Consider the following 21,743-nt stretch of genomic DNA (forward strand, 5'->3'; position numbering starts at 1 on the left):
TTTAGTTCTCTGCATCAATTCACTCGACCCGTTACATATTTCTGTCACGCAATTTGGTATCTGTACTACATAACATACGCATGTATAACATACGCCTGTGTTCACGCAAGGTAATTTAGTATTTATTTAGTTAGTTTGTGGGTTGATCTATATTAAAAGGCCAGATTCTATGTTGCCGTGATTTCTGAATACACAAATTGAGGAATGAACAGTCTTGGCGGAGCATTGCACTCTCTGAGTGCTTTTCTTGTTTATCTTTTTGTCCTTTCTCCTCTCGTCTCTCCCTCACCTGTTTTCTGAACTCAGCTGCGATGTTTAGCCGCTGGAATGAAGAGACCAATTCATTGGCTGAATAGAGCCACATGGGATGGCTGAACTTGTACCTAATTGGTCTATGTGTTTCCTGAGCTGATGAACTAATGCCGTAAACACTGGAAAAGCTGCGCCGGTAAAATAGAAGCCACCCATCAAATTTAAAATACCCGAAATGCGTTGTCAGAGACGCTTCAGGGATTTTGAGTCATTCTGCGCTGCAGATGCATTAATGGCGTTAAAATTTTTAATCTGATTAATTATGGCGCTGAATTAATCCACATTAATGCGCTAATTTTGACAGCCCTAAAAAAAACATGAGGAGAAAAGGAATCTTCAAAGGAAAGTCTAAAACTACCTAGTGCAGTGTGAGCTTCTAGTACTGTGCTGTACTGACATAAATGTAATTGTAAAGTTCTTTTTGGGGTTTCAATAAAATGTTGTTAAAAGAAATGTATTTCCATGTGTGTAGTGATAACGTGTCAGGGATTTTCCTGTCAGAATGGGCCTTTTGAGGGCGTGACTATCTGTGACAGTAAGCATGATAGGTCCAAATGCTGTAAAAGCAATGACTCTTTTTTGCTGCATTTGACAGAAATTTATGCATTTTCCTGTTGTTACCATTTGATAAACAAAACTGTCTTTTGCACTTGAGTAAACAAAACCACAATGTTAAAAAATGGTTGAAAAACAGTTTTTATCTCAAGTTGTTATCATCTTGGTACTGGTGATTTCCCTTTAGTGTGGACTTAAATCTTATTGGAGGGGCAAATAATTCCTTTATGCAGGAAAAACTGCTTTTTATTCACAGACTTCATGGTTAAGATCAAGGATTTAAGTGTAATGTTTGGACAAAGCAATGTAACTCTGTAAAATGTGTCGACTGCTACACAAATATGCAATCTCTACAATACTGTATAAATCTACACTTTCACTCTCTGTCGAAGATTGAAGAAACACAGTTGAAGTGTATGTTCCCTTCTGAGACACTGAATCATAAAAATATAAAATTAACTACCAAATTTCCAAATTCAAAGTACAACCACAGTCATGCAGAGAAGCTACAAGGGAGTAAGTTGTATGTGATTTCTTCAAGTTAGGCTTTGTTGAAACTCCAACAAGAGCAGCAAGAACAGCTTCTGGTTCATGTCAATAAATCTTACGATGAGCAAAATAAAAAAAATAATAATAAAAAAACACTTGAGATTGTGGTTTGATTTAGTTGCAGCTGAAGAAGCTAAGATAGTTTCAAAGGCTTCAAGGTGCAGCCAGTGGAGATGAATTATGCATCAACAAAGCAGCTTATGAGTCAAAGTCAAACTTTCCCTTTTCTTTTTATCTGACTCGCACAGTACAGTACATGTGTAGACAAAAACACACAATCACATCCACACCCCAAAAAAATAAAACACAAACAGGCAGAAACACACATGCAGAAACACACATGCAGGTAGTGAATGCTAATCCTGCAAGAGAGTAATCCTTGAGTGCTCTGTTGCTTGTGGTAATTTACCTGCTGTTGTGACAGAACTCATAACTGGAAGCACTGGGATATGGGTATGTACACACACATGCACACAAAGACACAACTTATCATTCTGAGACGTGCCTCCTGTTGTCTTGGAGGCCGTCGTTGCCAACCTCAACAGGCAACTGGCCGGTATCAGAGGGTTATCAGGTGATCTACTTCATCTGGACCTTCCAGAATATAAAACTAGATCTTGTGTCTCCCTTCCAACAACTGACATACACCGAGAATGATCTCCTATTGGTGCTCACCCACCACATCACACATGACACACATCTATTCACCGCTTGCATTTCTGTGCTGCTTACTTACCTATCCCTTCGTTTTATTTGAGACATTTGCATGGACTCTCTGCTTGTTGCATTATTTTAGACAGAAAGAAGCAAACATAGAATAGAACAGGGCAAAATGGAAAAGCACAGAGGACAGTGGAATAGAACTGAACTGAAACAAATATGAATAGAGCAAAAGAGACTGAAATAAAAAAAATAAAAAATAATACAATACAAGAATATAATAGAATATGACAAAATAATATCACTGTCACAAGTCCATTTAATAGTTATCTTGGGGCTTTCAATCACGTTAAATGGTGTTCATCTAGCAGTTTGGGATGACATGCCAGATATTTAAATATCCAAATCTCATTTATTATGACTTTTATTATGGCTTGAAGCAAAGTTGTTTGTTCAAGTACTTCCAATATTAAGAATAAACTAGAAAACAACACAAGGGAGCAAGACAGAGCTGCACTCCTCTGAGATTCTAAACAGGAAGACATCTAGTAGACATTTATTATCTAATGTTCTTTAACATGCACATCTTGGCAAAACATACAAGAGTTTGTCAGTTGTTGTCACAGCTTTATATTAATGTACAATGAACTTCATGATGGTATCTAATTCTTCAGGCTGCAGAAAAAGAGCAAGAGACGGAAGAAGGAAGAATTGGTGTTAAATTTGATAAGGAGACATAATTCCTCATGTCAAACTAAAATTTAGCATGATGGGACGTGCCTTTTTATTTTAGGAAGCTGACCACTTGACATTTGCATATGCTATCATGCATGTGCAAATAAACAGGCACGTACGCCCACGCACGCACCCACACGGACACGCACACGCACACGCACACACAAACACACACACACACACACACAAAGCTGCTCCAATGCCATCCCAGAAAGCAATTACAGAATCATGCATCCTTCACATATGAATGAGCTCAGTAGTCCCTGCCTTGACAAATACACATAATAAATGTGTGTGTATGGGTGTGTGTGTGTGGGATCTGTGCTTTGCAAATGCACTGCAAGTGTGTGTTTGTGTGCATGAGATAAACCACACGACTGTGGGAGAAATTTCTCTGCACTGGTATGTGTATTGTGCGGTCTCAGCGCGCGTGTGTGTGTGTGTGTGTGTGTGGCTGTGTGTGCAGTGGAGGGTAGAGCGACAGGATTAAATAAATCACTGGCGGAGAGAATATTCATGAAAAGAGAAGTGAATGCAACCTGGGAGAGAAAGACAGAGAATGTGACAGTGATGTATTAAATGACAAATAACCCTTGCAGCTTGCATGGACAAACAGTAGCCCATGGCAACCGTCACAATCTGCATTTTACCCCAGCCACTTCATGTGGTGCCATGCCACTTGGTGCACAGGAAGTTGACTGTTAGCAAAATGTCTGCATGATGTTTGGTCACCTGTCATTCAGTTGAGACACTGATAAAGGTCTATATAATTCACAAGTTGATGTTCATAGAAGTGGGCAAATATAGTACCAACCATGTTAAAGAAAGCTGTGTTGGCTTGAGACATAGTCAAAATACTTAACTGCCTTAAGACAGATGATATAGGATGTGTAGCTAAATGCCAGAGGACTTGTAAGCTCTTGAGAATTTACATTGTCGCACAGCAAATGAAGATGATGCTATTGTCTTAAAATCAGTTGCTAAGAGTTCTATTCACATGATTAAGATTATACGACTGGTTTGTATTTGGCTTTGCACCTTCACAGCTGGTTGGCATTCTGAATTACTCCCTAAGAATAGGAGATAACAACAACAATAGCCTCAAGGTATTAATCCAAACTCAAGAAAAAAAAAACAACTCGTTCTTTTTTCTATTCAACAAGAGAAACTTTCTGATAGCAGGAGTGTTTTAATAATGGAATCTGAAGCAGAAAATTGCCTCTGCTAATCTGCACTAACTGCCTCGTTTGACTGAAATTAAAGGTGAGCTCTTATTAGAAAAACATTAGCCGCCCCAGCTAGTTTGATAGCTAACTTTCACAGGGGGAAAGAAGCAAAACAACACTCCAATTGCTTTCTGCCTGTGACTTTTTGCATAAATATGTGCAGAGTTGAGGGAGAAAGATTAGGCACAAATCGTTAAAGTTTCTCATTATTTTTTGTCTCACCTTGGCAGTGTGTGGTTGTTATGAAGAGAGCTCAAGTTCTGCGCTGCTGCAAAGCATGACATTGGGGAATAAAGCAATAAGAAGAAAAAGAAAAGATCGGAAGGGCGTAGCATTTTATTATTCTCTATGTCTAAGACGGTGTTGTTTGTGTGTGTGTGTGTGTGTGTGTGTGTGTGTGTGTGTGTGTGTGTGTGTGTGTGTGTGTGTGTGTGTGTGTGTGTGTGTGTGTGTGTGTGTGTGTGGTGTGCGAATGGTTATTAATGTGTAATGACAAGGATTTGGGTTCCTTTAAAGTAACCAACCATGGCATTGTACTTTTGGTTTTTAATATGCTGTGTGGAAGGGAAGAGAAGAGAGGATCAAAGATGTCATGGCTGGGGTGAGATCAAAAGGAATGACAGAACATGCATCTAGCATTGTTAGAGGCTTTGTAAAGCTTTTATGAAACTGCCATGAGGATAAAATTCCCAACATTATAGACCAGTTCATAGAAATCTTTACAATCACATAAAATCAGAAGTGCAGATTCTGTACATAATCGCTGTAATGTGTCTGACCTAATTCAGTAGCTGTGATTATTCTGGCAGTCATACTAATCACTTATCCTACCTTTGCTAAGCGGTGCAGTATGATAAAATACTAAGCTTAAATCAAAATGTCACAAAGTTTAAGCTCAACTCCACCGAAACACTTACAAAGTCTCAATCTCAAATGGGAATAACAATCAAGAACAAGTTTAAGTCACAGGGTGAAGATAGATTCTGAACTCTGCCTGTATCTTCATGTGCTGACAGATGAAATGCTGAAGGGAGATGGGAATGTAGGATAAAACTTCGCACTCCGTTAGCTTGGCTGATTGATCCCCACCAACCTCACTTTGTGGGAATACAGACAGAGGGAGATGGGGTTGGGGGGTGTTCGGGGATAAGGACAGTGTTTCATTAAAACAGGAGACATGCCGGAACAAGATAAGAGCCATATGTGCACGTGTGTTTGTGTGTGACATCACAACACTGATAACTTTTCAATCAGGAAAACTTGCGCTTGGACGACTCACTCGAGTTGGGAATGATACTGGGTCGCTATCGCCTTCCATCGCCGGCATTTTTATCAACAGTTTCAATTCCAGTTTTGTGTCATCCCATTTGCCCTTTTCTTTATACAACTTCACTTTTCTTTATGAGAACAGTGTAGCTTCCACTATGTGGTATGATATCTGAGGAAACATTATTTTTGCACAATAAAATACACTTTTAATCTCATGCTTTGCCTCTTCTACAATTCTACAATTTCATTTAGCAGACGTTTTTATCCATACAAACGTACATCTGAGAGCAGAAGGAGGGTACTTTTATACAAAACTGAGTATTATGTCCCTTTGTTCCCTTTTTATCTGTGCCTATTAGCCAATATATCTGCGGATGCACTGATACTAATTTTAGTCACACCAAGTACAGGTATGTACATTTAGGTACTTGCCGATACTAAGTACTGATATGAGCATTTAATAATAGTATTACAGTTCTAACAGTGAGGTGTTATATTGCACACTAGTTCCCAAAGGTGCTCTGAAAATATAACAACTCTCTGCAGAAAATAGCCCTCTTCAGTCCAGTATGCAGCTAAACTGATTATAGACATTAAGCTAACACTGCTAGAGCAAATATATGTGGAGAAACTGAAGATGAAAATATCCTGCAACAGGCAGTTGATGGGTTTTTTCACAAGGTTGTGCAGCTTGGTAGTGCAGTGTCTGTGAGGTGGTGAAGACTGGAAATGTCATACAAAATCCCACATTATCTACAACTGGTCATCAAGAGGAATGTACAAGGTAAGAGTGTATTTTGCACAGACTGTGGGTGGTCTCTGGACATTTTCTCTGCTTCTCCAGTATTTGCTGCAAAATTGGTTGTTTCCGTCTCCCATTGCTCGCATTAGCAAACTTCTTGAACTCTGTGTTTTGTTGGTTCTTCAGATGTTTTATCAACCTGCGTTCACTAAGTTATTTCTCTACCCCGCTCTTGACACTTTAGCAGAGCACAGCTTGCAGTCTGCTTCATTTTTGTTACCCTAAAATATTTCCAAACTGCTGACATTGCACCTCCTCTGCCTACCTGCTCAACTAATGAGAAGTCAACATTATGTTGCCATAAAATAGTATTGGATGGGGCTGTGTAATAGTAGTTTCACAAAGAGGAATCTGACTACCAGAGAACATCTGGTATCAGTGCATCCTTATTTATGTCACTACATAATTTGCTGATGCTGTATGTTCTTGTTAGATGTCCCAATCAAGCTGGACACTGAGATACAATAACCTGATGAACAAAAACAAACAAAAAGAAAAAAAATCCCAAATGTACTTACGATTAGAAAACACAATTTTCTGAGCCTTTCACAGGTCATTGTTCCAATCTATAGAGATTTTTGTCTTGTGATAATTGTGATCTATCATGTGGTAAGAGCCGTGAATCTTCTAGACTGCACCAATTCACAATTAAATACTTCAATGTGGGAAAAGTAAGATGAGTGCATGTCTAGTGTTACACACAAACAGGTGTGACATCTACAACAAACAACAAGACCTTAAAGAACCTGATTAGACTGAATATAATTTTGATGCAACCTGACTTGGGTCCTGAGTTAAGCTTCTAGGACAAATGTGGACCCCTGAAGACCTTTACTTGATAGTTGGAACAATGAATGCTGTTAGATCGATTCGTCAAAACCCTTACTTAACTAAAAAGATCAGTAAATCTGGCCTGTAACCTTGAAGGGTGTGTGTGTGTGTGTGTGTGTGTGTGTGTGTGTGTGTGTTTCTCTACACTTTCAGAGGCAGTCAAAGGGGAAGAGTATGTAGGTGACTGAAGTCTTCTGTGTTCCTGGTAAATCTTTGTAAGTCCACAGTGCAGACAGGTTCCATCTCCAGTAATGACTAGCAGTCCACAGTCTCCCAACAGTAAGCTACCTGTCTGCTTCACTAATTGGACATGCAACCCACATACACACAAAACTAGACATAGCTACCAAATGTCAGCAGTTTTATTTTTTTACTTTATGTTGAATCCTCACACAGACATCCACCTGGGGTTCACTTAAGTCGTGTCTTTGGCAACACTTTGAGGGGAACACTTTTTTTTAAAAAAGAGGATTAATGGATTTTTAGATATTAACGTAAGCTCGGCTGCAATGTTGTTGCGGGTTTCAACAGTGAGGTATTTTTAGGGACTATAGGTAGTCAGATACCCTAAGGCAAGGCTAATGGACGAACTCTTCTAAAATGCCTCATGTCCAGGCAAGTAGAAAATGACACTAGATAACGTTTTAGCACTGACTATGTCTCCACACGAGGGCTAATATTTTAGAGAGTGTGACCCGTGTCCAGTGTTAGAAAAGAGAGGCAATATCCCAGGGCACTTCCATCTTGATGCCCTGCTTTTAACAAAGTACTCACCTCAAATATGAGAGGCAGCTTTTAGCTTAAATGTTTGCACTTAAACTATTTGGGGCCAGTCCTGGAATCAAGGATGGGAAATAGCTCAAATGGAACTACTGTAACTATCAATAAAAAGTAGGAAATGACTAAATGGGAGTTGTACCTGTGATGTCCTTAACTAATCTAGAGTCTTGTTCCTGACTTCAGCCTCCAAAAATGGAGTTAATTTGCTATATGTGTTTTCCTACACTTCTTCCTTCAGCTAGCCATGGTTGCTTTCAACAAAATGTAAACACTAGTGCTGGTAAATAACCTAAAAAGAGATACACAACTTTGTAATTACATGGCCTACTGCTGATGTTTTTGCTTTTTCGAATACTGCCACAGTCATTGTCAATTATTGGTTATTGATGTCCTTGATTATGAATATTCAATACTACTGTTGGCTCTGAAAGGATGTGCATCATGTCATCTTCGAAGCCACTAACTGAGATGCCCTAGCCTGCTGTTTGCAAATATAAATTCACTTCTGTCCTTTATCTGTATGTACTGCATTTCTTTATCCAGCAATTTACTCTAAAGGATCTCCCCACAGTCACAGGAGTAGTAAAGGAGGTCTTAGTCCAGACTCTTGCACTGCCTATTAATTGCTTATTATTTTCATGTCATTTAAGCCTATTAAGTGGCTTGTGGCTGTAATGTGTTGGCATGCATATCTGTCTATGAGCAGACGTTGAGGTCAGGTGCAACAGTAAAAACTGATACAACCAAAACCACACAGAGGAATAAGAAGAAAATACCCAAACAACACGAGTGGGAGTGCAGTTTGTTTTTTTTTACCTGACATTAAGCTCAGTCCATTTCCTTTACTATCTGACATCCACTAAGAACAAGAAGACATAGAGAGTAGCAGTTCCAAGAAAAAGAGTTTGAGGGCAATAAATAAAGGCAGAAAACATTACAGTAATGTGCAGAGGAATTACAAGTGACACTACAAAGTGATTTTAGAATTAGGAAAATGAGACAATGAGTTGGAGATTGAGATACTGAACTGGAGACAGAGGCAGATACAAAGACAGAAGAAAAAGACATATTGTATCTACATAACTTGTACCCCCCACTGCTGCCCCTCTTCCCTTTTCAGCAATGGGTAAATAGAATAATTACTGGGTGGTCAGTGTAGTGTGAAATGACAGCGTGACCACGGCACAATGAAACACTGCCCAAATGCTGACAGAACATGACGAGCGCATGGCTGCCTGAATACAAAATGGGCCTGTATGTGTGGCGGAGATAGAAAGGAGGAAAAAGGAGCGAAACTTTGTGTGAGCACTGAAAAAAATAATAGCAACATATTGTGGCGGGTCTGAATGCTATTTCTTCGGCAAACTTGTGCTGAAGTGATCTTCTAACCTCTTCCATGCAGCTGTGGACAATAGCAAATCTTTGTAAATGTAATCATTTGGGCAAGATTTTGGACTTGAATTGTATGCTGCTGAATTCAATGGACCAGGTGCGTGGAGATGGCTGTATTGTGGATGAGGTCACTGCCCTTCATACAGTACAAAAAAAACAAGCACCTATTTTATTCCTTTTGCTGTTTCCCAGAGTGTACTATACTGTGTGCTTCTATGCTATACTACTGACTTTACAATATAAACAACAACAATAATTAAAAACAAGAAGAAGAAAAAGAAGCATCATCATCATCCTTGAACAAATTGTAAGACTTTGAAGGTATTGAAGGTACAGCAAAACTGTAAACTGACACTGATAGTAACTGTATATTATAACGTATCAGATACAAATTATACTGTAGAGAGGTCTGTGTTACCTTATCAACCTAAGCATCAATCTATTAATGACTTAAGGCACAAATTTACACCACTTTCATTATCCAACAGAAAGGTCTCAAACAAATCAACTACATGGATAACATCTGTGTTTAAAGTACACAGCAAAGTGGAGCAAGAAAACAATAGGATTTTCATCAATCATAATTTTTTTATTTATGTATTGTTATTAAAACTGCAGCTTGGAATTCAATAATAAAACCAGTATTACAGTACATTGTTACTGTTCTGCAGGGAGAAAACTGTCATTTTTTTGTGTGTTTCACGTGGAACTGAAAAGATGTGCATTTAACACCGTTGGCAGCAGGTCTTTGCGATGTTTAATGTCAACTGAAGTTCAGTGAACGTTAAGACATTGGAGTAAGCATAAAAAAGCATGTGTTGATGGAAAAACCAAAAAGTATTTCAATAATCATTGCCCTATGTGTGAAAAAAAGGAAAATCAATGACTTTCTGATTATGTAGCAAAAAAGGGTGAGAAGGGAACATAAATTGGCAAAACTAACACTTTCTGGCAGCACGAGTGTGGCTGTAGGTCAGTGATTATCAAAAGTGTCATCATTTTTGATAACAGATGAGGTCTGAACTCTGCTTCTCACAAAGTTATAGTGTGTCTGTTTTCCTAGGAGCTACCTGGAACGCCAAGTCACTGATAACTTATTGACATGACTACCAAGTTGGTAATAGCAAAGAGACCACTGGAAATATTGAGTTGCATTGCTATGCAAAATACCAAGGAAAGGAAGTTGATGTCAAAATTAGCAAAGCTAAATCACAGGACTTACCGGATGTGAGCCTCAGCTTTAGTAGCTGCCTGGTTGTACTGTTCAGCTGTTTCCTTGTAGTTGTCAAGATTCTGCAGGCAAAGAGACAGAAAGAGAAAGAAATTGTGAGAATCAGTTCAGGGTGATTTTACAGCTCTGCAGAGGTTGTGCTTCACTATATTCTGAGTTTGAAGTGGACTGCTCAGGAGTTAATAAAACTAGACCATAGATAACAAAACATACAAAAACAATACAGACTCTGTGGAAGTCCTCGTATCAAGTCACATGAATTAGAACTTAACAACACGCATATCTACATAATCTTACAACAATTACAGATACTTTTTTAGATTTAATACAAGCTCTAATAAGCCAGCAATGACAAGCAAAATGCATAAAGCACAAATGGAAATGTCACATTCGTTAAATTAGTGACCTTTGAATTTTACAGCCTGCTTACAAATCTGAATGTTGATGGTCTGTTGGTACTCCATAATGTTTTATTTCATGCGAGAAACTGTGGCATTTAAATAGCAATTACAACACAGATGGAGCTTGTGCCTAGAGGGCAAGGTCATATACGGCACACCTTTACCGGAATAATCAGTGGTCACAGTGTTAACTATGTTGCATGGTGGTCTGAGCTGCTCACAATGTGATGTACTGATGAGGCAGGAGCCAAGGGTATAAATTGTTTTAGAAAATGTATGAGGGTGAACATTTTCAACCCCAGTACAAAAAGCATATTTGAAATCAGCAGCTCAGAGACATGAATGATCACCTTACAGGCCTTGTGTCAAAACATATGAAATACAGTTTGTCTAGAATACCCCAAACGCAAAGCAAATCTCTCTCGCCACCCTCTCATACACATTCACAGCGCAGTAATCACCATTTTAAACCAATAACCGCAGCGCTCAAGCTTTTACTTAATTATTCCCTATATTCCCAATAGATGGGGTGATAGGAGAGGAAGATAATTGAAGTGACTGAGTAGAGAAGAGATGGGATCAAACACAAACCTCCCCCACAATCCCTAGCCCTCCACTCCTCCAGTGCCCCCTAGTCATTTTCATATCTCATTATTTCAAGCTGATCTGCAGACATGCTATTTCTGATCTGAATGTCTGGCATTGGAGAAGACTCAAGTAATGTTATAGGCATCTTTTTCTTAATCCTATCTGCAAGTATTCCCTGCAACATAATAATCTGCCCCTCGACCATTATTGCTCTGGTTCTTTAAAGAAAAGACAGTAAAATTGAAGTCATAAGTCTAATGTGAAGGAGGTATTTCAAATTAATGTTTGAAGTATCTATCCGAACAATATTACTTTGATGAAGTGGTCAAGATGAATTGTGGGTAATGCAGGCAGCAGGTTTTGATGAGGAAAAATTTGCATGGACTAAAGAAAGATGATATCTCTGGTTCCGCTGCATCAATATTTATCTTTTTGTCTTCAACTGTCCATTGTAAGTCAAACAATGCTATGGAGTATACAATAGTAAATCGGATGACTATTTTAAATCTGCCCTTATATTTCTTTTTGACTTGTTGTCTTTTCTATGCAGGGAAACTAACAATTTCCACAACACCTCGATAAAAATCTCGACAGAAATGTGGACAGCAATTCAGACATCTATTGGCAATGTACATTAGAACAGAAACTAATAAATGTGTCCAGCTACAGTTTACCTTTCCTGTCTTATCTGAGTTTGTGTTCCGTTTTGGCAGTCACAGTAATTCACGTGTGGAAATGCCAAACATCCCTAGGTGTGAGACTTTATCCCTACCAGTTATGCTTCCTAGCTGTGTTATATTGGATTATCCAGGACAGGACTCAGGATTAGAGTTCTGTTGTCGCCAAGTCTCCCCATTGCCAATGTATGGACTAGGCTTAAATACCACATTTCGACAGGGGGGTAAAAACTGCAGCTCCAGGGATTAGAAGTCAAGTGTACTTCACCTCAGCACCATCTACCTTTGGAACAGAAAGACAGTTCAGCAACTCAGAACCTCTACTCAGATGATTCCTTAATCTACTAATGTCTTTATTTGACAGTTTCAGAAACCAAGCCCTAGATTCATGGACATTAAAGAGACAGCAAGTCTTATTTTTTGTTGGAGGGGAGCTGGTTAATACTTTCACTTGCTTCTTGGGAATATGTGGTGAGAAGTTAGCCACATGTTAGTGATTTAGTCTTTAGCCTCAGGTCAAAGGCTTAGTGGGTAGGCTCAACAGAGGAAAGCTGAGCTAAAACTTGAAAGTCTGTGGTTGCCTGGTGGGACATCCAGTGTTCCAACTAAGATTAAAAAAAAGGCTGCAGAGGGGCTTAAACCCAAGGGTGTCTCTGATTATGCAGGACATAGACAGTAGCGCACCAGCAAGGAGATGGTTTAAAGGTAAAGTGAACTTCTCACTGACATTAAACCTTTTTTCACAGCAGACATTTTGACTTGTACGGTTGGAGAAGCACAGTTGGAATCAATGATACTCAGTTTCATTAAGTGTCCCTGTAAGCCACAACGGTGAAACAGCATGCACAAAAGCAGAACCTCCTCAAGGTGGAATGCTGCCGCCATTAATAGACCAGTGCAATCCCTACTGTGATAAGTCAAAATGTCTGCAGCTGAGATAGTCTATTGGTGTATCCTACAGCTCTGTTTTAAAGCTTTTGGTGGGGTCAGTCAGTGGTTGATAAAGTGCTCAGACTTGGAAGAAGATAAATATCAGGCCAGGCCTACAGAAATCCCAAAACTCATATAATTTAATATCACATGACAGTTATGACAGTAATGCTGCCATTTCTTGACAATACTGCTTTGCAAACACACCATTGCAAATCATGTGCTGTTGAGAGATCCTCACAATTTGGAGCCACTTCTGTATGGCAACAAATTCATGTTTTTAACTGAAGCATGTTTATCTCTTACACAAATGTGCAAGTGTACAGTCAAACAACTCTCTGGTCAAGGAGATTTATGAAATAGTTATGGGAAGAAAATTAAACCTGGTCATGCATGTCTGTGGTCATGCAAATACAACAACAAATTAAGGGGAAAATGAGGAGTATGGAAGTTAGATACTAGTGTTTCGACTAGCAGGTTCATCTTATCAAGATGAAATATATAAGGACTGTTTTTTCTTTACCTGTATCCACAAGTTATTTTGTGCTTACTGACAGAGCAGGCCCCAAGCAACAGCCCGAGCTCAGGTCTCATAACACCAGAGAAGTGGGAGCACTATCACTGGCATACACACTAGAAGCTCTTCCCAGTCATTTCCACCCGTGGGGACAAAAGCCCAATGTGGAGAGACAGAAAGGGGGGATGATAACCCTCAGTGGGGGAAAGTGAGGTTTTGAGGTTGTTGGAAACGCTCATGGAGGGGATTAGTGTGGGCGCATGTGTGCCACGCTTGTGTATAAGCTTGCATACATGCAGGTGTGTGACTAAATCTATGTTTGTAGGTGAATCCCTGTGTTCAGATGATCCTTGTGTGCGCACTTGTCTGAACACCCTCCAGGAGCCGTGGACTGAGATGGGCTGATGTCAGGATTTTGGGGGAGGAGTTGTTTCACGCTCCACGCTTGGACGAAGGCGGATTAATTTTTTTTTTCTGAGGGAGCAGTCAACAAAGGGGGAAGAGGGGATTAAAATAGGTGAATTTTAAACTCAGACTTGTTTACAGAGTCATAGGGTATGTTGCAGGAAGACAGATACACTCCACCTGTACACTGCAGAGAGATTAGGGAGGCATCCAAAAATAAATGAGAGGGAGAGAGGAGAGGATTGGAAGAGGAGAATTAGAGGATGTATGTTTAGGGGGTGTTGCAGTTTTTATGTGTATCTTTGTATGTGTACATGTGCTGTATGTGTGTGTGGAAGAGTGGAAAATTCAAAGTTGTACAGGGTATTTGCCACTCTGTAAAAATTACTTTAGAAATGACAGCATGCACACAAACCTGTTAGAATAACCACATGCACGTGTGCACACCCACACACACACCCACACCCACAACCACCCACACCCACCCACACACACACACACACACACACACACACACACACACACACACACACACACACACACACACACACACACACACACACACACACACACACACACACACACACACACACACACACACACAGATGCACATAGTTTTCACATTTGTGTCAGTAGTGGACTCAAAAGGCATCCACAGCCTTTGGACAAACAAAATAGTCTGTTATCGTCATTCATCCTTTTGGCAAACTGGACACCAGAGTGTGTTTGTCTGTGTTTTCACACAACTAATCGACTATCATCACACAAACATACATACACACTTTTACACACACACTTGCACACACAGTTATTAGCTTATTAGAAAAGGCTGCTGCTAAGCCAAAGTAAAATGTTGATTCAAGGGAAGATCGCACACCAATTACCAGTGGATTCTCCTCCTAATCTGCCTGTTCTTAACTTTGGCTTAAATATTTGGCTCAGATCATCAAGACACCCAAACAGTAGAATTGCATGTGCATGCCTGTCTGCTTGTGCATGTGTTTTGACACTACAAAATTCAATACGGTTGTGTGGAAAAGCTCCAACCTCTGAGATTAACAGCATATAAAACAAGACTGATATTCAAACAGCAGCATTCAATACTTTAAAATCTCTGCTTTGCAGGCTACTAAGAGAATTTAATAGAGATGCTGAAGCAGGCTTTGACAATGTGTCAGTACTAAACTATATATGCTTTCTTAAAGACATGACTGAATCCTAATTTATATCACAAGCAGGACATATAACTGTTTCAGCTTGTGTTTTGTGTTTATGTATAAGACCTGGGTCAGTCACAATTCTACTTTTAAGTGGCCATTTATTTCAGCCCAACTGGAATTTGCAACAGGTATGGGAGAGTGAAAGGAATAAAGATAGGCAGGGAAATGGAGAGGGGGCATGAAAAGAGGGCTGGATGAATGCAGTGCTAGACTGGAAAATGAAGGAAGAGTAGGAAGGAGATGGACGCTGGCTGAGGATAGACGGTCTGTTTAATGCACAGTCCATATAGCCTCTTTATCTCTCCCTCTCAGTCCCCCCTCTTTCTCACTGCCTCATCCAAATGCAGGTCAGCTGCGAGCAAGTGAGGGGTGAAAAAAAAAGATAGAAAAAAGGACTGCGGTAAGCGGAGAAAGATAGAGCATCCTGCACTCTTCTGCCAATCAGTCTCTTCCGTCAAGCATTGCAGCATGTGCTGCTTGCTGCGCAGCGTGCAGAGGCCCTTCCATTTAACTTGGCTATGTAAAAGGTTTTCTCAGAGGCCTAAAGGAGGCGAGTGCCAGGGACTAGATAAGGTCCCCCATTCTGCCTGATGAGCCTGGCCGCAGGGAGGGAGAGATGGAGGGGAGGGGAGTCCCAAAGGGTGTCTACTGAAGACCTGAGGGAGAGCTGTGGGTCTGAGAAAGGAAACGGAGGATAGGCCAGAGCGTATATGTATATGCCTGGTACCTTTCCATTACTTCATTATGTATTCTGTTGTCAGTTAATGTCAGTGTGGGTTTAACAAAGAGAAAATATTTGTGCCCTCTTTCCTCTACATCTTGCCATCTTTGTTCATATTGTTTCAGTGTGCATGTCATCTACGTTATCGAGTTTGTTTCCTTTCTTTATTACATTTGCACTCTACAATTTAACTCTCCTGCTTCTGGTCTTTTCTTCCAGCATGTGCAAATCACTAAGAGCATAAAGCTGATATTTTCCAGTCCTAAAATCATATCCACTGTCAAACATGCTCATCACAAAGTCTTTTAACAAATCTGCCAAGTTTACTGTGTAAAATGCAAGGAAACTTTATCAAACCACTGTGCTTATGGCTTTTACTGCGAGCCCAATATCACCGATGCATTAGCGCTGAGGTTGAGGGAACACAGAACATAATTTCTTAAAAGCACCCACCATGCTGCTTTTATTTTTTTCTATTTTGTGAAGAGACCACAGGGTTGTTGGAAAAAGGACATAGTGATGAGAAAAGCACAGTACATTTTATTAGGCAACTGATTCTGTCTGAGAAATCCTCCCTTGAGTGCTGGTCCATCAACAGCAAGTCGTGACTCTAATCTGTCTGCTGAAACTTTCAATTCATTTCCATTTTGACACCGGTATGTGGGCTTGACATTTCCAAGATAGGGAAGATAGAAAGTATTTCAACAAGATTTTAATCTCCAAGGAGAGTGAGTAATATGTCAGTTTAAGATTTGTTTTGATATTTTTAATGTGTGAAGACATTCTTTAGGTGAAACGGTGAAAGCCTACAAGAGCGTTTTATCTTATTACTGAGGTCTCCTGTTATACATGTCAAAAATTTTAAATCCCAATTTCTTGCTCACTAAACACCCAGAAAAGAATCTCTGTAGAAAGACATGATGAATAAAGACTTGCATTCTTATTGCTTTAAATAAGATCATGTCAGCTCTTCAATAATCTTCAATAAAGGTTGAAAATTTGTAGACCATCAATTATATCAAAAGATTTGCTGATGAACAATTATTGCAGTGCAACTAATGGACTGAATTTAGCTAAACATGCTTTAAGAAAAGGACTTTCAGATGAGTTCTGTCAATTTCCTTATGATATGACATGTTTACAAAATAAGTAAATGGTTCTTACCTTTTTCTCCAGTGTTTCTAATTGCTCTTTATAGAAACTCGATATGCTTGCCAGCTCCTTTTCTTTTCTCTCCAGTTGTTTCGCCTGAGAAAAAGAGAGAGACAACAAAAACATAATTAATAAAAGCATTACATTTGCAAATATTCAAAAAAAAAAGCAGAATATTAACAATAGCTGTTGTATATATTGTTTACACTGACACATGTAAATTCTGTCTGGAAAAAAAGGAGAAGAAGGAAATAAGTTCAGCTACTGAAAAAACAAAATTTAATGCGACAGTTTTAAACAGAGTTATTAAGTGAATGAATCAATGCTAACCATGATTGGCTAAACAACATATTTGCTTCCTTCACTTATGAGCATGCCCACAAGTGAGATAGTAGCTAGCGGTGCGTTGTGAAAAAACAAAGTGCCTTAAGAAGGAAAAACCCCTGTTGTTCATTAACTTGAAAAATGTAGCCCATTAGACAAATCTGAATTCACATCTCACTTATGATATACAGTCAAATAGGACTGAAAGTACCTGTTAACTGTACTGCATGTTCAAACACAAGAGTAACCACTATTTCGGTTCAACTGATTACAGGCCTGACTGTTTAATGGATCTAACAGCCACTATTTTGCTGATTACCGGCATCACTATGTATTATTTTTTGAGATTTCTGATAAAATTAATTAATTTAAAACTGTAGTCACCTCTCTATCTGTAGATTGGTTACACATCACAAGCAATAGTTCGCAGACTTTGAAGGATAGATGGTGAAAAGTTTCTTTGAATTAAACATATGAAAAGCATTAAAAAAAACTATAGCATTTTTGTGTCGGCGTTTGTAGTTATTTTGTATTTTCACACATCAACACGTAACAGTACATGCATACTGTAAATAACATTACATTTGTTATTTTCTAAATGACATTACAAAACAATCATATCAAATCACTACACTTTACTACCTGGATATGACTATTTGTTCCAGTTGCTACCATATTATACTTAGAGGTACTTAATGAATCTACATTTCAGATGATGCTTGTTCTTCCCACTGCAGATACCGAACTGTAACTACTATACAATCATGAAGTAAGTGCACGTCTGAGGTACTGTATCCGCTAATGAACTGCTACCGATGCAAATTACAACATTCAATTTCCACATTTTTACCAAGACAGTTAAGCTACAGGATCAGCACCAGACAAATATTTCCACCAGCAGTGAGCAAACAAAACATAAAAAAGTTTCCTTCAACAACAGCTGCACACAACTGACATTTTGGGAGACCATGGTAAATATGGTTATATCCTCCCCAAGTGTGTGGTTATAGCATACAACTTCAACTTTTTCAAAGCTGTATTTTTTCCAGGAGCATGTGTGTTTTCATCCACCATTCTATGGATACAAGAGGATATCAAAAATATACTATGTTTGGGAATATATGATGATAAAAACGCATCACATCTACACCACATATTGACACACATCAGAACGGTGGTGGGTTCACGTAATGTAACAAAACTTACAAAACTATTCAGGTGGCATGAGACTGGCACAGCGGTGGCAGAGGCTGACATGGCGTCGCTGGCGTTAGGATGAGATGAAAGGCTTTAATAAGCCCGCTGAGCCAAGCTTTGACAGGCAGCAAGTTGGCGGATTGGCTGTAGGAAGACCCATAGTTTGGGCCATGGCGTAGCAGCATGCAAGCAGAGGAAGACAGGAAGCAGATGTCAAAAAGATACACTGTGAAAACAAGTTGCCACTTTAGCTTGAAGTCAGACATGTATATGCACTAGGAGTACAAAAAATAAAGTTTTGCTTTTCAGCAAAGATGTTAAGAAACTTTTGAGATAAAAGCACCTTGTTTAAACAGTAATGAGACTTTACAGTGTTTCAGTATCATTTTAGAATTTCAAAAATAGTATTCCTTTATGGTAAAAATTAAATATGATAACATCATGAACACAGAAAGAAGAAGAGTTATGAAGAACTGTAGCACAGGTGAAAAACAAATGCTAGAAAGCGAGAGTGAGAAGAGATGAGCATGAACCAAAGGAAGCACTGTCAAGGCAGGGGGCATAGCGTAGCTGACTGACCAGCACATGAATGTACAGCCATCCTTCACTGTGCCATGAGCTCAGGAACACTGTAAATTCCTAATTCAACTCATTTTAAATAATCCAATTACAACATTTAAACCTAAAATAATAGTAAATGGAATTGAATTAAAGTGAACAAGGTTACAACTGAAATATTTTCTCCTGAACCAAAAACTCTGACTTATGTGTTTAGCAATAAAAACAAGGTACTTGTAAGTCTTTATATGTAAAGCTGACATCAATTCTATTTTCAGAACACAGTACAATACGATACAGTACAAGAACTTTATTTAGTTTAATTTATGAATTTATTATTTTTAAGTTTATTTATTTATTTTATAACTTTAACTTTTTTTTACTTCCCATATACTGCATTAAGACTGACTGACTAGAACTAAGTGACTACAATTTGAATTTCAGTGATCTGAACTGCACTGTTACATGAAAAAGCTCAGCATTTACATTCATCTGTCAAAAGTTTGATAATATTGTGGAGATTATGCAGTGAATCAAAGAAGAACATCAACAGGTGCACAATCTGCATGGCATATAGCAGAAAATGTGCATCGTCTCAGTAAAGATACTTGTATGGCATGCACAGAATGACTGAACTGTTTCAGGCATTCACACACGTAATCTGTAAAGGTTGACATATGTGTGCCTGCATTTTTAAATGATTATCAATTACTGCTCACAAAGGGCACTCATGAACGCACATTATTTCTAACCAGTATGTGTAATGAGTGAAGCGGTACCACAGCAGTATGAACACGATATGGTGCATGAACACAATGAAACCGGCTGCGGGTGAAACAGCAAAATGCAGAAACAAGGTATGGACTTATGTAGCACTGAAATACACAGTGTGTATTACAAAAAACATATACTAGACACACAAACACACACACACACACACACACACTCATACCCGTGTCATGTTGTAATGTTGACTGATTACAGTAAACAAATTGTGCATTAGTGAGAGTGATATAGATCAGATGGAACAACATCTTCCATGACTGATCTACTGATCGTCTGTGCTCTTTGCTGATATGTTGGATGCAGGCGTGCAGACACACACACACACACACACACACACACACACACACACACACACACACACACACACACACACACACACACATACTTGTATTTCTTTCCCCGTGAGACCCCCTGACCAGGACCCTCCTCATGGGATCCACCCTTTCTGAATGGTCTAGAGACACCATTTTAACTCCTAAATTTTTTAAAAATTCCTGTGAAGTTGAAAATCACTTGAAACTTCAAACACTCTCACAAAAATTTTAGACCTGAAATTTTGTCCCCTCTGGGGTCCAGTCACCTCAGTCAGATTTGTAGCCCCCCATGGGGACTAGTAACTCCACCACCACCACTCAGTCATGTTACGTCTGTTAGCCTCACAGAAGCAGAGAGAAGCAGTTCTTCAGGTCTCCACTGATGGAACCAGAGAGAACAGCATCTCCTGTGACCATTAGAAGGATCATTCTTCTCTGTAAGGAAGTGTTACTGAACAAAAGACAGGCTTCTGAAATCAATCTGCTATGATTTTATTTTGTCCCCCATGTTACTCATAAGTAACCATGGTGATAAGTCAGCCATTTCACAACAACAGCTGAACTGAAAGGTACTTTAACAACACTAGATGGTTTAAGTACTATATATGTCCATACAGAGCTTTACAGTACTGTAACAACATCTCTTCAGTCCTCAACATGTCAACCAAACATGCACAATCAGTGCATACAGAGCTACACAGAACTGTAGAGAGGAGAGAGGACAGACAGTGGAGAGGTGAGACAGTGGAGAGGACAGACAGCAGAAACAGCAGGGAGGAGAGACAGAGAAGAGAGACAGGAGAGGAGAGACAGAGAAGAGAAACAGAGGAGAAGAGAGACAGAGAAAAGAGAGAGAGGAGAGACAGCAGAGAGGAGAGACAGCAGAGTAAAGACAGAGGAGAAGAGACAGCAGAGGAGAGACAGAGGAGGAGACAGCAGAGAGACAGAGGAGAAGAGGAGAGACAGCAGAGAGGAGAGACAGCGGAAAGGACAGACAGCAGAGAGGAGAGACAGCAGAGAGGAGAGAGGACAGACAGCGGAGAGGTGAGACAGCGGAGAGGACAGATAGCAGAGAGGACAGACAGTAGAAAGAGTAGAGAGGAGAGACAGCAGAGAGAAGAGACAGTAGAGAGGAGAGACAGCAGAAAGGAGAGACAGAGAAGAGACAGATGAGAGGAGAGACAACAGAGAGGAGAGACAGAGAAAAGGAGAGACAGCAGAGAGGTGAGACAACAGGGATATCGGAGAAGAGAGACAGCAGAGAGTAAAGACAGAGGAGAAGGAGAGAAAGAGGAGAGAGAGGAGAAGAGGAGAGACGTAGAGAGGAGAGACAGAGGAGAAGAGGAGAGACGGCAGAGAGGAGAGACAGCAGAGAGGAGAGACAGGAGGAGAGAGGGAGAGACAGGAGAAAAAAGGAGAGACAGTAGAGAGGAGAGACAGGAGAAAAAAGGAGAGACAGTAGAGAGGAGAGACAGGAGAAGAGGAGAGAAAGAGGAGAGACAGAGGAGAAGAGGAGAGACAGCAGAGAGGAGAGACAGCAGAGAGGAGAGACAGAGAAGAGAGACAGAGGAGAGGAAAGAACAGAAAGGAGAGAGAGGAGAGACAGCAGAG

The 21,743-nt window shown here is 39.7% G+C and overlaps 1 protein-coding gene across 2 annotated transcripts in view; it reads right to left on the bottom strand.

Annotated features, from left to right (window-relative positions):
* LOC111565892 (MICOS complex subunit mic25a-like) overlaps positions 1 to 21,743 on the bottom strand; it is a 65,767-nt gene that overhangs the window by 17,771 nt on the left and 26,253 nt on the right. For both annotated transcript variants that reach the window (XM_035946414.2, XM_023266198.3), the window contains 2 exons: positions 16,966 to 17,049; positions 10,334 to 10,404 (listed from right to left, as the gene is read on the bottom strand). In XM_035946414.2, the coding sequence (XP_035802307.1) occupies positions 10,334 to 10,404; positions 16,966 to 17,049 (155 nt within the window). The remainder of the gene's footprint in view (positions 1 to 10,333; positions 10,405 to 16,965; positions 17,050 to 21,743) is intronic.

The sequence above is a fragment of the Amphiprion ocellaris genome, chromosome 5 (genome assembly GCF_022539595.1).
Source record: "Amphiprion ocellaris isolate individual 3 ecotype Okinawa chromosome 5, ASM2253959v1, whole genome shotgun sequence".
Lineage (NCBI taxonomy): Eukaryota > Metazoa > Chordata > Actinopteri > Pomacentridae > Amphiprion > Amphiprion ocellaris.